This window comes from Punica granatum, chromosome 2 (genome assembly GCF_007655135.1).
Source record: "Punica granatum isolate Tunisia-2019 chromosome 2, ASM765513v2, whole genome shotgun sequence".
In the NCBI taxonomy this organism is placed as follows: Eukaryota; Viridiplantae; Streptophyta; class Magnoliopsida; order Myrtales; family Lythraceae; genus Punica; species Punica granatum.
The window spans coordinates 41,982,587-41,997,382 of record NC_045128.1 but is presented as its reverse complement, the minus strand read 5'-3'; the positions used below and the strand labels follow the sequence as shown (position 1 = coordinate 41,997,382).

The following is a 14,796-nucleotide window of genomic DNA, read 5'->3' as shown; positions in this document are numbered from 1 at the left end:
AGACCTCTTAGTCTCTAGATGAAAAACGTACACCACTATATTATACCCTTTTTAATAAACTACTAAATATTTAAATTGAATTACTAAATAATTAAATTAAATTACAACGTTTCACCCTAACAAAGAGATGTTTTTGAATACCTCCTCCTCCTCTCTTTAATTATTTTCAGATGCGGCATTCTCTATTGTGGCAATGCTTTTCATTATCTGCACCAAGATATAGTAAAACGATGACAAAGATAGGAATCAATGTCTTTCTTTGTGTGCCCATAGCATCAAGGTGGGTTAATCAAGAATGCTACAATTACAAGATAGGACAAAATTGAAAGCGTGTAATTTTTTTGTTTTTCACATTCCTTTTTATTTTGGCAAGGCATTTAAAAATTTAAATATCCCGTTGCTTGCAGAGTATTCACGTGGATTATGTGATTAGTCAGAAACTTGAACACTCTTGTTATAAAAAAAATTAATACCTTTTTGCTCGTTCATTCATTAATTCTAAGGGATAATTAAGGCCTATTTATTAAATTAAATGGGTACAGGGGGGATTGGATCCCACCAAGAAAAAGGAAGAGAAAAAAAGCGAGATCGGATGAAAGAGCACTTAAGATAGAAACATCACCTGTAATTACATTACTGGTTAATGTTGTCCTGTTTTGGGCGTTTAGTTGATTACCATAGAATTAACGTATTCACTAAAGTTTCCCTTATAATCGAAAAAAAAAAAAAAAGATTTGTTACAGTGTAATGCACAAAATTGGATTGTGATTTGAAAGATATCTAACCCTTTGCCTTTAGACCATACTCCATGCCTATTTCATTTTGTCTTATATCAAATTATGATGCTATATCTATTTATATGATGAAAAATATGCCAGGTTAATTTGTTCACATCCTTATAAATAGAATTATCTTTACTCTTTCTTTGTTTTATTTCATTAATCATTATAATGCAGGTAGACATTTATACCAATTACATACCTATATATATATATATATATATATATATATAAACCGCATATTTGGAGAAGCTGCCGTAGTACTTACTATTCTGTCGAAAGGTGGCATGCACGTAAAAACGTCTATATCCACACCAATTCCAAAAGGCAATCCTGACAGCCTGTAAAATGACGTTGGATGTCTCATATAGGATATTGACCGGACCTATATCCGAAGGTTGTCGAGTCAGTTTAAACTTGTACTTGCTCCGGCTAGACCCCATATTATGTAAAGGGCGGTTCATCGGGAATCCATTACTAATTTGCCGGTAAAATCTATTGCCTCACGTGCTATAATACATGTTTAGAAATATATTTCCAAGGATAAGGAACGGACTTTAATTTTTTGCACTAGCTCGAAATAAATCTTCCTACATATCCTTTATCTTTTAGCTAAGTGACGCACTAACTCAAATTAAGGTCACATTGTTCTCATTGCAAGGAAGAAACTTAATTAAGGATAATATAAAAGAAAAGGGGGGCCTTATTAATCTTGATCTCCAATTGAAACATATCTTTTACATCAATACTATACATACATTACATGAACGTGTTCATATAATGTCATTGTCTATATATCATGCATCACACGGAATCTGGCAGATGATTCTGGGCCAATTAGGTTTCGGCATTAAAGATCAAAGGCAGACGAACTCGAAGTGTGATGACGTGTTCATTCTTTGTTGCTAAAGACCAAACAAAAAAAAATTGTTGTTTCTTTCTTCTTTTTTCTTAACAAATTATTTAATTTACCGGTGAAACTAAAGCACTTTTTTGTGAAATTTCAATTTCATTAATCGAAAGATAGGAGAAAAGGACCCCCTTCCCCCCCACCCCCCAAAAATGAAAATAAATAAAATAAAAGAAGATGTGGGTTCCACTTTCCATATTGCTCTTTTTCTTTGAATCCTACAAACACTCACACGCGATCAATCCCATAAAGAGTAATACACATTTATCTTTTCAATTAATAAATAGTAATTTCTATTTTTTTTTTAAAATAAGTGATGATTTATTGATTTTTTTGGCCGATCGGATTAATGGAAAAAAAAAGCCTTTTTTGGCTCTCCTTTTCTGATGCCCCAAAATTAGAAAAGCATGTCGTCTGAAGCGCGTCTCCCTTCGCTTTAATGAAGGTTGTAATTTGTGGCCGAAATTAATTAATAAGTTAACCACTCTGTTTGGCGGGATTTAAAGTGTTAATGTTATACATCCATCTCCTCCTTTCATTTTAATCGGGATATATCCTTATCTTGTCGAAGTAAAAAATCAATACTCGCTTCTTCTAATGATATGTCAAGAGAGTTTGTATTCCTCTCCATGTCAAAAGAGTTAGGTCGGACAACAAGAGAGTTTGTATTTCTCAGTGAGGCCTCAAGTTTAATTAGATTTCATTCGAAAACTCGCATGGATAGTAACTTTTCAATTAACCCGTGAATTCTCTTCTTCTAAATCCCTTGGTCCAAAGGAATAGGAATATTAACTAGGACTGCATGATGCTGTACATGCCATCCGAATATACGTGTACGGGGATTATGACTAGTGGCCACGTTAATTCCCCAAGTCACAGGGTAATGACATGCCAAATCAAATTAATTATACCCAAGTTAATGCGCCAACCTTATTTACCAAGAGAATACTAACGTGGAGTTTCAGATACCAATAGTTTAGACCTAAAAAAAGAAAAAATAAATTGATGTGTGACCAGCTTGTTCCTAAAGGAAGAACCTACCATTGACCATTGAGGACCTGTAACAATATATTAACTTAAATTTTACAAATGAGTAAGCTTTACATAGATAAGTTCTTCAGAAGATCGGACCCGAAATCTTCCCTCGAACCGTTCCATGTTTTGTGTCTTGACATGGGTCGTGAGTTCTATTTGCCATTAGCAACGCAAAATTCACTTTTTTTTTTTTTTCTTTTTGTGGGATGATCAGATGGTGTCTGTTTCATGGTGTTTATCATAACATAGCCAGTGTAATCGGGGAATAGCATTGACGAGGATTATTATCGCCTAGACCACAGGTAATTAATACTTTATGGTTACAGGGTTCGGTCAGGTTGGATATTTTGCAAGGTACTCCCTTTATACTAAAGCTGTATATACGACGTTGAAATTGAGGTCTAAACGAACATAATTTTAGGTGAGCTCTAAAAGAACATAATAGCGGTTGGCTACATTTATAAAAGTCAATATCAGATTACAGTATGTGTTGTACCAGCAGAGAGGAATGCCATGAACCAATCGAATAATAGGGCCATAACAGAGCCGCCTGTCAATCATCGAGAAAGGGGAATATCGGCCAAGGCCCATATGAGGCCCACGAACCGGTGTCCATTAGGCCGATTTCTATTTCTCTTCGGGCCACGCCCACATCCCAAGCTCATGCGGCCCATATGGTAGCCACAGCCCACATCCCAACCCTCTTTTTCCACGAGTGAAAAGTTCAAATAATAACAAAAAAAGATCAGTAATTTTTTTTTTTGCTGAAATAAAATGAGTAAATTAAATACAAGAGAAGGGTGACCTAGTTCGAACTGGATAATTTGGAATTCAATGACCTTCTTAATATTAGGGTACACGCGGAATAAAGAAAAGGGAAAAAAAGAAAGGCAATGTTCGCCTTATTACATATCTGCCTATGAAAAACCGAAAGAAACCCATTATCCCACTTTTATTTTTGAGCTAAATAGTACTCAACATGTGACTTAGTGGTGGTAAACTGTGACGTTGCAACGGATAATGGCATTTGAGTTCTTTATGTCGATGAAAACGGTTTCCAGAACGATATATCCCCTGGCAAGCCGGAACTTTCCGGTCCCAGACACCACGGACACCTCCCGGTACTTCAGATAGAACCTATCGGCACCCTGTATCTCGAGGGTACTGCCATTGAACTCCCCGCTGGTGAACACGAGCGACATGACCAGGTGCAAATCTGAGCCGTCGAGTGCCGAGTTCACATACAGCCCCTGCGCTCGTCCCACCTCGGTCGAGTTCCGGTCGTAGGATTCGGTCAGCTTGTCATCCGTGGCATAGACGGTCCCGAACTGGAGGACCCCCCACTGCTTCTTAGGGATGCCCCCAACCATGAAAGCGGTGGCATCCGCGCCAGTCCCCCAGTCGTCCATGTAGAAGACGAGTTTGGTTTCTTTCATTTTGCGGTCGAGCATGGGCTCCGAGGAAGCCAAGAATATTATGGCTAGGAGGATTAGCAAGGAGAGCTTCAAGAGTGCATTTGATGCCATATGTTAAGAGTGAAGGATTTTGAGTGTGTAGAGTTGTAAGTTGTGTGCATTGGCAAGAGGTGAAAAGAGTCCATATTTATAGGATACATGAGCCCCCAATTTTCTTGGCTGTTGACTGTCTTATTGCTAGATTTTTCGAAGAGGAGATCGTCTTTTGGTAGGTGGGCGTGGCATATCCTTTTTCAATTTAATTTTTACAAATTAAGTCCATATTTTAAGTCATTTTACTTGAAGATTGGTGATTCACTCCTCGTAGTAATTGCACCGCTGATAAAAATGTTTTGCTACGAAGTTTTATCCTGGTCTCATGCATGGCATTAGGATTAGTAGTTTCCGAGTTTTCAATGTAAACCGATCATCTCCATCATACTCAACTCATGTCCAATGAGTTTCAAGATAAAAGAGGATGAAGGGGACCCCACCGAGATTTGCATTTGTAAGCAGCAAAGAGGCCATATGCCCGATTTGATTTGAAATATAACCTGCTCAGATTATAGAAAGACCCAACAAAATGGGTCGGCACATGAGGCCTCCATCGAAAGATTCAGTAAAGAACCGATCAAGATGTCAAAGATCGTCCATGTCAAAAGTTGTTCAGGACTCCCCGCCGAAAACCATCTCCGTTTATTTCATATCATCACGATACTCAAAAAGATTGATCATTCATAATCAAAATATAACAGCCATAACAAGTAACAACTCAAAACCACCGACAAAATAAATAAATAAATAAATAAAAAGTCTCAACTCGAAGCCTACATCAGCAGGTAATACTCCGATATAATCCCGCAACGACCTGAATTGGTGAGAGGAAAAGGTCCGTCGAGACGGAATTTGGAAATATTCTTTGCTTGGGTTAAAGGAAATATTTTGCATATGCGCAAAAGTTTCTATGGGCCATGTCACTGTTGAATTGGGAATGTCATCTCCGATTCTAACGGTAGTGAAACTTCAGATACCGCGTTACAAAATCAATTCTCACGGTAGCAAAATACTAACTTAATCCAGATATGTGGAATTGGGAGTTGATGCACAGAAAAAAAGCAACTTGACCCTAAGAGTTATTTGACCAACTACCGCGATCAAAATTCTTTTTGTAGCAAAGAGATGACAAACCAACAACCCAGCCCCGATGCCTGCCTCTTGGGTTGTTGAAAACCAAAGTCAGAATTCGTAATTGTCCGGCATTGTTGTGCATAGTCATCGAAGCTCCAAATGAGCACATATAGTCGGCGACTCAGTCCCGTTAATTTTCTTTCCCACACTACGCCAACCCAACCCAGAGCCCCCAGACTTTGCCTCCATGTCAAGGGGTCGGCCTAAACAAAGCCATAGTTTGTTACTGCTAGAACTAATGTTTCAGTTCTGACAGATCCACTGCACAGGATAAGTTATCTTATGCATCAGTAGCTTCTGCCCGACAAGATCGATTCAAATTTACAGAACAAAACGAGACGAGCTTCAGATCGGGAGCAGAAATATTCTTTCACCAAAAATAACTGAGTTGCCTGAAACGAACAATTATTAGGTGACAAATAGGAACCTCAGGTCCGCTTCTGTTAACTTTCCCAAAGCCTCTGATGAACCTCCAACAGTCCTGAAATGGGATCCAAACCAGTTATAAGCGAATATCCGACCCATCATACTTTGCACAAAGTCGGGCCAATTTTCTTAGCATAATATTAACACTTACCCTTCAAAGACTAGTTCCTTCTTTTCCTGCAACTTCAGAATCCTTTCTTCGATAGTGTTCTCAATGACAAACCTCACAATCCTGAGAAAAACACGAATAAGACTCAGTTTGCTGAAGACGAATAACTGGGGATTATCACTTAGTACTTTGTAGTAAGCCCGAGGAAGATGTACCTGATTGGTTTGTACTGTCCTATTCGGTGTATTCTATCCTGGGCTTGCCGCTCCACTGCTGGGTTCCACCATGGGTCCATCACAAAGACCTAGATGTATACTTGTCAGGAAACTATCAGGAACCGAGTAATAGCAGCAGCTCTTAGAAAAGAAATGGAGGTAAGCATATCAGTGGTATCTTCATTGTAGTCTAGTTGTGGAAATTCCTCAAGAAAAAATAGTTGACCTAAGTAGATAGATCCCTGGGACATCAACTAGAATTCACACGATACAAATAACATCCTAGTGCACTGACTTCAAAATAATTCAATAGGAATAACTGCCACCCTTTTAGAGAGGAGAGCCCACTCACATGTGATGCGACCGTAAGATTTAGAGCCACTCCTCCAGCTTTCAGGCTTACAAGGAAGATCTTGCAATCGGGGTCCTCCGTAAATTTCTTGATGGATGCATCTCTTGCGGATATTGACATGTCTCCCACCAGTTGAACACAGCTGATGCTCGACTGCGAAAAGGTTCATCGATTCATTTCATTCTCTACTCCGGTTCATAGGTAAGGACCGTAAAAGAAGAAAAAATAAATGACTTCTTTAGTTTACCTTTTGCAGGGAGTAGTTGATGAGATCCAGAAATGATGTGAACTGGCTGAAGACAATTCCTTTCGCAGAACCATCCCTTTCAATCATGAACATGATTTCTTCCCTCTACCACATTTCAAATACAACAATTTATTAAGAAGTGAACAAGACGCAAGCAGAATGCCAGGACCATACACGACCGAGGTGATGGATAAAATTAAATGAAGAATTGAGATACAAATGGAAGGACATTCGGGTTGCTATCCTTGTGTATGCATTCTTTTGTTGATTCTTAATATGTCCTTAACATTAATTAATAAAATTTATACCATATGCCCATCAATCATTTCTTTTCATTTTACTTTCTCTTTCGAATCAAACTAGTCAGTCATACTTATGACCTCCTAAAGTTATATGAGTTCCAACACTAAATACAAATGCTTCCACCAAAAGAAAAATAAGAAAGGCAATATTATATACCAAAGCCTCTATTTTTGTGCTTGTTTGGAACTCATCGAGCCGTATCCTGTTTAGAATACTTGAGGCTTTAAATCCCCTGATAGTTGTTTTCTTGGGCTGATCTTCAACATCTGATCTTGTACTCAAATCCACTGTAATAGGTTTAGAACATTGAGGGCAAGAAACTTGCCCCACAGATGCGGAGAAATCAATCAAGCAAGTTTTACAGAATGAATGCATACAAGAGGTGACCTGAAGCAGCAGAAGAAACACAGCTTTAGAATATGGGATCAATACAAAACTCAATGAGACTAGTTGGAGCATGTTCCAGTAACAAGAGTATTCCCATATTTTGAGTATTCAGTGAAGAATGATTAGCACTGCAGCACTTTGCACAATCAGACATATTGAGACAGAATGATGAATTTGTCAGATATTCAATTAAGTACTTCGATGTGGCCAATTTTAAAAAAAAAAAAAAAATAGTACTTCGACGGAGTGTTATCATACAGACTGTCAATAGCTTTCCCTCAATTTGTTTATATAAATTGATTGATGAATGGCTGTGAAAATGATCCCTTAGCCAAAAACTAATAGGTGATGCATATTTTTGGTATTAAATGTGCTGTGGCAAGGAACTGTTCTAGCAATTTTCCCTCTCCCCTCCAGTAAGGATAAATACCTGCTACATTTTGCTACGGTTCTTTAGGACCATGCTGTTGACCCGATTTCCTACAGTATTCTTTAAAACTTTGACTTTCAGTTAACGCAAGAGCTTCTAATTCATTTCATGAATACCCAATGGAATATGTTGGACAGATGAAAAGCATTCGAACATTCAAAATTTTTTAACTCTACTCCACTTAACTCCATTTATCTTAAATTCAACAAAACAATTATTATTTTTCCCTTTTTCTTCAATTCAATTTTTAATACTAAATTCTCTCAACTATTCATTACTTTTTCCACAATTTAACATTACAATCATTACTTTTCTCAACTATTCATACTTTTTCACACTTTTTATCATAATTCAACAACACAATCATTACAAACCAATTAAAACCAAAACTCAACTCCACTTAACTCTAAAACCAAACACAACCTTAATGTTTCCTGCTTAAGGTATTTTGTAACATCAAAATGCTACAAGATCCTTCCCACCCACAAATAAAGACCCTCTAATATGAGGTAATAATAGGAGGGAACCTACCACAGGATCTTCAACAGGATCATGGCAAATGCCACATACTTGTTCACCATTCTCAGTGATAACACTATTCTCACTTCTCAGGGCAGCAGTTGCTGAATAAACTACGAGATAAGGATGATCGACTGCCTGTAAATTCATAGGAAAGGTCAAGCATCAGAAAATAAAAAATAAGAAGCCAAAATTTTATCCAACTCAGATATCAACCTACTGAGGAACCACCATAATCAGTAGTAGCAGCTATCAATTTTAAGATCTAGATCCATACAATGGATGCCATGATTCACGGTACTAATTCTGACTCAACAACTCTACCATAGACTGCAAATTATATTCATTTTGGTCCTCCTTCCCGCAAGAGAGGGAAAGAGTCAGAGAGACATAGAGACCAGATATATCAGAAAGAACAAGGCCTATCAACTACCTGCCGCAAGCGCGTAAGGAGGTCAAATATATGAGCATAGTTGTTCATCACTGTTCCTGCCTGAACATATCTGCAGCCATAGAATGTGTTGTAAAGCCTCTATCCTTGTAAGTATGACTAGGCAGTATCAGATCCTTCGTAAAAAAAAAAACATCTGTAACATTTATAATGAACTGGTTGTGCATGCTATGAAATTCTGATATCAACAAATGCAGCAACCTTGTTCTTTTCCACTCCAAATGCAACTGATTTGACTACATAATCACTCATTTAAGGTAAGATTGCCAATTAGGTATCGCTGAAATCTCTCAGCAATAAATTTGCACCAAGCAAAGACCACAGATCAACCAAAGAAAGAAAAAAATAGCAACCTCAAAGGGGGACATGTTGGGAAAAAGAGTCGCCCACTTGGGAATAAAAGTATGTTAACTAGCAATTATTTATCTTGATATCCACAGAAGAAAAGATAGTTATGACCCCAAGTAGCACATGAGATCCAGTCAAGCACTTAGAATTAGAAAGAAGAAAGTAGAATTGGACTTACGTATTAAACTGTGACTGGCTCTCATTATACAATGATACATAATAATCTTCTTCTCTAATATCTAGTGTATCCCGCCTCAATGTGACCTGCAGGAATTCACAGAAAAAGATCATTAAAGTGAAGATTGACATGTAATCTAAACCAGCGAACACCCAACACTTTGCTTACAATCCGTGGAGGAAGTGCAAGATCTGCAGCCCTGCCCCTCTTTGTGCGTCTCAGTAATATGCTTCTCAAGATCTTGTGTTTCAGCAATATCATTGCTCTTTTTCCCTCATAAGCATTTCCACTTGATTGTATTGGATTAGCCACATACTGATTGTATTAACCAGTGGTATTTAAATATCAGAACAACAAAGGAATTTAACCAACTTGCCAAAATAACAAAGAAAATAAAGAAAAGCAACGCGATATCGAAAGCAATAATTAGAGTACTCACTCTATTCCACCAACAAAAGTGTCTCACAGTACTATGTGGGCAGTCAGGACATTGTTTGGAAGAACTGTAAAAGGAATTAGGTATCAGGATTACAAAGTGTCTAAATCAAAGACAAGATGACCATTTCCATTGAGTGTCAGAAAATGAGCATAGAACAAAAGGGTCATGTAGTAAAGCAGAGACAAAAGGGTCTATTGCAACTGCTTAGATAGCTTTTACTTTGCCTACCACTTATATACCTCATTTATTTACCACCATAAAAAAAATTTCATCACAAAAAGCACTACAAAGAAATTTATAAAATACTCAAGAGAGGTAACATACCTATAATCAAGTGTTCTGCAGTCACAGTCATTGCATAAGTAGTAGGAGTAGGGGATTATTTGTAAAAATCGAATCTGGACCCCCCCCAAAAAAAAAAAGATGATATTAAGATTGGCTATAATTGTGCATAGAATTTATTCATTTCCTATGGTGATTGTACTTACAAGAGAATAAAGCTCTCCAACGCGATTTTGAAGGGGAGTTCCACTTAGAGCCCATTTATACAAGGAATCTAAAGCAAGAACTGCTTTTGCAGTATTACAGCGCCTGTCTTTGACAAAGTGAGCCTGTAATAAGGCAGTTGCATCCACGTCATAAAGGATGAAAGTTATGAATGAATAGGTGCCAATAGCCTTATGAGGTATTGAACAACACAGGCTTATTAGGAAATTACGCATATTAAGCATAGAAACATTATTATCCAGAAAGAGATAAAGCTAACGTGCAAGAGGGCGAGGTAAAAGAGGGTTAGTGGCATATATACAAACAAGAAACAAATAACTAAATCTCAGACAGAACATTTTACAGCTTCACAATTATATTAATGACTGTTACGGAATCAATTTTATAAAAGCAGGCTACCACTAGAAATGGGCTGGATGGGACATTGATCTCCATTTCAAGAGAAGCAAACAAAATTACAGGTGCCCTGAGCATTATATGATCATTAATGCCTTTAGAAGGGCAGACATAGTCGGCCTGAAATGCACTTTACCATAACGTCTAAATAAAAACCAAGCTTTAGACGAGAAAAATATTCAGTATGTTATTCTATAAAAAGAGAATGCTTTTCCAACTCACTTCATCCAATATTATGCGGTTCCACCGCACGGAGTGTAAAGGGGATTTCCCATGAGCACTTTGCTCATCTTCAAAGTCGCTAATATTATCTATTGCAGAGTCTAATTCTTTATTTTTCGAACCGAAGTTCTTTTTCTTCTGCTGCTTGGACTGCTTCGTTGTTTTGAAAGCATTGGGTCCACAGAAATACTTGAGGTGAATTGACAGTTTTTCCTTCTGAAGCAACCTTCCACAATACCGGCATTTTTTCCTTGGTGGCATTATATATTTCCTATACTCAGCCTCCGCCAGAGAATATGTCGTAATAACAAAATCATATTTATTGAACTGTTCAACTTTCCTGCTCCTATTGTTTCCATGATACACTAGTACCCGTGTGCTTCCTTTTGAAGTGAAACGGTCAATTTCACCAACCCATTGACTCACGGCAACTACTGGACATATGACAAGAGTCGCTCTAACTCCACACAAGCCTGTGGATGGACCTACTGAAGTTGAGGGTGAATTCAGCCCAGAACCAATACTTTGATGAAGCGCACGTTTAGCAAGGACAAGAGCAATGGCTTGAACAGTCTTTCCCATCCCCATTTCATCTGCAAGAATTCCTCCCTTGGTTGGAGACTCTTCCTGTTTCAGAGCCCAAGCCAACCATTCCTTTTGATACCTAAGTAAAGGAATAATCAAATCTGAGGATGGTTCGGCAGTCTCATTGACTACTTCATTCTGATTATCCAAATTAACATCATCCGTCGAGTTTTCATCAATCCATCTTTCATGCTCCTGTTCCCAGATCTCCCACATTAATGGTGGCCCCTTATTCTTCTTCCTGCCATTTCTTCTTCTCCTATTATAACCACTAGTTCTGCCAATTTCTAATTCAAGCCTCAGCTCATGGGGCATTTGGATAATCTCATTGGCCCCATCCATGGTTCCTCCTGCAGTCACTACCTCCAGCTCACTATTCTGAAGGTTTGCTTCGTCAATAACGGGGAGAGGGGTTCTTGCCAAATACCTGTTCGGCTTTTCATCTTCACCTGCATTGATGTCAGATTATAAGATTCCTTTCGTCAAAGTAGCAGTAGTTTAACTTCCACCAACTTGAAGTCAATAAGACTAAGATGCAGTTAAAGGCTAAATGGGCAATACCGCTGTCACTGCCTATGCTTATTACTTCATCAGAATCGGGCACATAGGCATCTTCGTCGGAGTCCTCATTCCATGAGCGCTTCTTGACCTCTTGGCAAGAACTATCACTTGAATAATCCCCATCACCTGTCCTTATTTTTGTCCCCAGAATGAAAAGGCAAGAATTTCATTATATAAGGGTGAAAAAACATGAACAGAAAATGGAACCAAAGATAACAAACGAAAGCTCCAAGAATAAAGAGAGAGATTAAGAGATTTGATCATATCGAAGCAGAATAAAAGGAAAAACTCGAACTTTTCTGAGTCACTGCTTTCGTTTGGCTTGTTAAAATCAGCCCAAGGCATCATCAATCGTAACGAGAAACCCAAAGAAAATGAAAGAACCTCAATAGACACGACGAAAATTACATCCCCATTAGCGAATCAAACGGACTCATTGGAATCTCGGAAAAAAAAAGTTTGACAGAACCACTCAGCATAAATCCAGCAATGACATGCTTTCGTTCACCAACTTCATTGATCAGCAGACAAAACATAGATACTTAACACAGAAAGAGCGTAGAATTGAGATGCGGCAAAAGCAGATGAGAGACAATCACCTTCAAGCGAGGGTTTCGAAGCAACGCTATCAGAGGGGACCGCCATTGATCGGAGACGATCGGCTTCGGCTTCTTAGGGCTCCGGAATGGACGAAGGCGGGAGTTGCAATAGCAGACTGACAGCTTCCGAGAGGAGCCAAGCGGTGCTTGAGAGAGAAGGAGAGAGAGTGAGAGAGGAGCGAAGGGACTCTGGACTATCTTGGGGAGGCGTGAGAGAACGGAAGGAAATATAGACGGCGGGAAAAACACTCCCCTCACTGTGGCACGTGCGACCGCCTGGCAAGTAAGTCGCATGCTCCCGGCGCATAGTCCATACCGTAATCCATTTTTTCAGTCTAGAAAAAAACAAAATATCAAGTTTTTCACCAAATATGTTAGAAGAATATCTTGCATTGAATTGTGGAAACTCGAAGAGAGAAAAAAAAAAGGGGGAAAATATTGTTTCTCGTATTTTTGAAATATCATGTAACATCAAAATATATATTCATAGGAGAAAATATCATATCATTATATTTTAGGAGAGATTTTAGAATAATTTTTGGAGATTAAACTCTCTTGAAAGTATTATATATAGAGAGTCTGTAATCACGAATTAGGTTTACAATGGGACTGAGATTGATGCATTTTTATAGGGTTATAGTCTCTTATTTATTTGTCTAATGTATTCTTCTATTCCTTTCCTTTGATATTTTCCTCAATTTCGAGGGTTTTACTAGTATATTCGGTATTCGATTTATTTTATTTGTAATCTCATCTAGTAACAAAATAAATAGATGAGTGACAACATGATTTGATAAGACTATTTTATTATTCGGCCAAAAAAGATATGCGCTTCCATGCAGTCATGCTGGCAGCCCTTCCATGCAGTCATGCTGGCTGATAATATGTTGACATATATGATTGTGATTTACTGTAATATTTTGAAGTAAACTTTCTACCGAAAAAATATTCAAATTAACTCTAATTTTCGATATTATTTTGTTGCTCCTTATTCGAGGTACAAAGAAAATTCAATCAAAATCTCTTATATAAATTCCTTCAATTCTTTTTCTTTTTGACAATTCTAATCCTCCTCAATCACCATCCAACAAATCAAATGTCTCCATTATTTTTCGTCAAGTCCTTGATATATATATTCATACACCTTTTTAAAAGGAAATATATCACTGATTAGCCTTCTTTTTTTTGTTGGGGGGGGGGGGGGGGGCTTTGTTGGGTGTGCGTGTGGAGAAGGAAATGGAAAGATAGAGTTTATTTATCTCGAATTGTCTTCAAATTGTATTCACATTTTTTCCCTATTTAATGTCATGTCATGTCAAGTCATTCGCAGTTGCTTCTTTTTTTTTTTTTTTGGGCAGAAACCTAATTGGCACTTGGCAAAGATAGGTGGTAAGCCAAAGGCCCAATTGGATCATACGTGAATATATGAGAAGCCCAACTAGCGTGGCCCTGGGCATTCTAAGGGTTAGTTTGAAAGTGTTGTTGCAGATTGAAAAATACTGAAATAAAAGTACTAAAATATAAACATTAATTTTAAAATAAGTTAAAGTATTTTGAAGATATTAATTTAAAACTGTTAAAAGTAAAAAAAAATTATCAATACTTAAAATAAAATAAGCAGAAGCATATTTCATAAGAACCTATTAACCTGTTTGAGAAAATTACGCTTGCAATCTCAATTTCGATCCAAATCGCACTCTTAAACGAACTCTAAAATGGGTCACCTCTTAGGCCACGAATGTGATTAACTTGCATATTTTGTACGCATAATCAAAATAGAACTGATTCCAGGCGTACATATGAGATACAACAGTATTATTTAGTTTTAAATTCCTCTATTTTCATACTCTCTTGCAGGCATGGATGGACCCAAGTGTGAAGTGTCGAACCGAAATAGTCAGCTCCAATCTGCGTCCAATTAAAACCACGGGTCAACAGACTGTCATTAATCATGGTATATATTGATGCATGGTTGGCTTCTTTTCAATCTCCTGATCGCCGGTCGCCGCTACTACAAGACAAATATCACGTGAGAAGATAAAAATCAAGCTGTGAAATTAAATGGCAATAACGAAGAGTTATTAGTACGCAAAATGTATACTTTCTAGATATGAATAATTTAAGGAGATCCCGCGACGAGTAAAATGCGTTTCCGT

At 37.7% G+C, this 14,796-nt stretch overlaps 2 protein-coding genes across 2 annotated transcripts; both read right to left on the bottom strand.

Annotated features, from left to right (window-relative positions):
• Positions 1 to 3,533: 3,533 nt before the first annotated feature.
• LOC116194512 (dirigent protein 22-like) lies at positions 3,534 to 4,343 on the bottom strand. Its single transcript, XM_031523326.1, has one exon. The coding sequence runs from the start codon at positions 4,248 to 4,250 to the stop codon at positions 3,711 to 3,713; it is 540 nt and encodes a 179-aa protein (XP_031379186.1). The 5' UTR covers positions 4,251 to 4,343; the 3' UTR covers positions 3,534 to 3,710.
• Positions 4,344 to 4,859: 516 nt separating this feature from the next.
• Positions 4,860 to 12,849, bottom strand: LOC116194511 (DNA repair protein RAD16). Its single transcript, XM_031523325.1, has 16 exons — positions 12,641 to 12,849; positions 12,042 to 12,167; positions 10,896 to 11,929; positions 10,259 to 10,381; positions 10,095 to 10,168; positions 9,771 to 9,834; positions 9,500 to 9,646; positions 9,332 to 9,417; positions 8,788 to 8,857; positions 8,367 to 8,492; positions 7,175 to 7,405; positions 6,716 to 6,820; positions 6,469 to 6,621; positions 6,117 to 6,205; positions 5,944 to 6,024; positions 4,860 to 5,847 (listed from the first exon to the last, which is right to left on the bottom strand). The coding sequence occupies exons 1-16, from the start codon at positions 12,684 to 12,686 to the stop codon at positions 5,775 to 5,777; spliced, it is 2,628 nt and encodes an 875-aa protein (XP_031379185.1). The 5' UTR covers positions 12,687 to 12,849; the 3' UTR covers positions 4,860 to 5,774.
• Positions 12,850 to 14,796: the final 1,947 nt, after the last annotated feature.

Coding starts and splice junctions, on each gene's coding strand:
- LOC116194512 (XM_031523326.1), bottom strand. CDS start 4,250: ATGGCATCAAATGCACTCTTGAAGCTCTCCTTGCTAATCCTCCTAGCC.
- LOC116194511 (XM_031523325.1), bottom strand. CDS start 12,686: ATGGCGGTCCCCTCTGATAGCGTTGCTTCGAAACCCTCGCTTGAAG. Junction 8,858..9,331: donor AGCCAGTCACAGTTTAATAC/GTAAGTCCAATT, acceptor CTATGGCTGCAG/ATATGTTCAGGCAGGAACAG. Junction 6,025..6,116: donor GGACAGTACAAACCAATCAG/GTACATCTTCCT, acceptor TGTTTTTCTCAG/GATTGTGAGGTTTGTCATTG.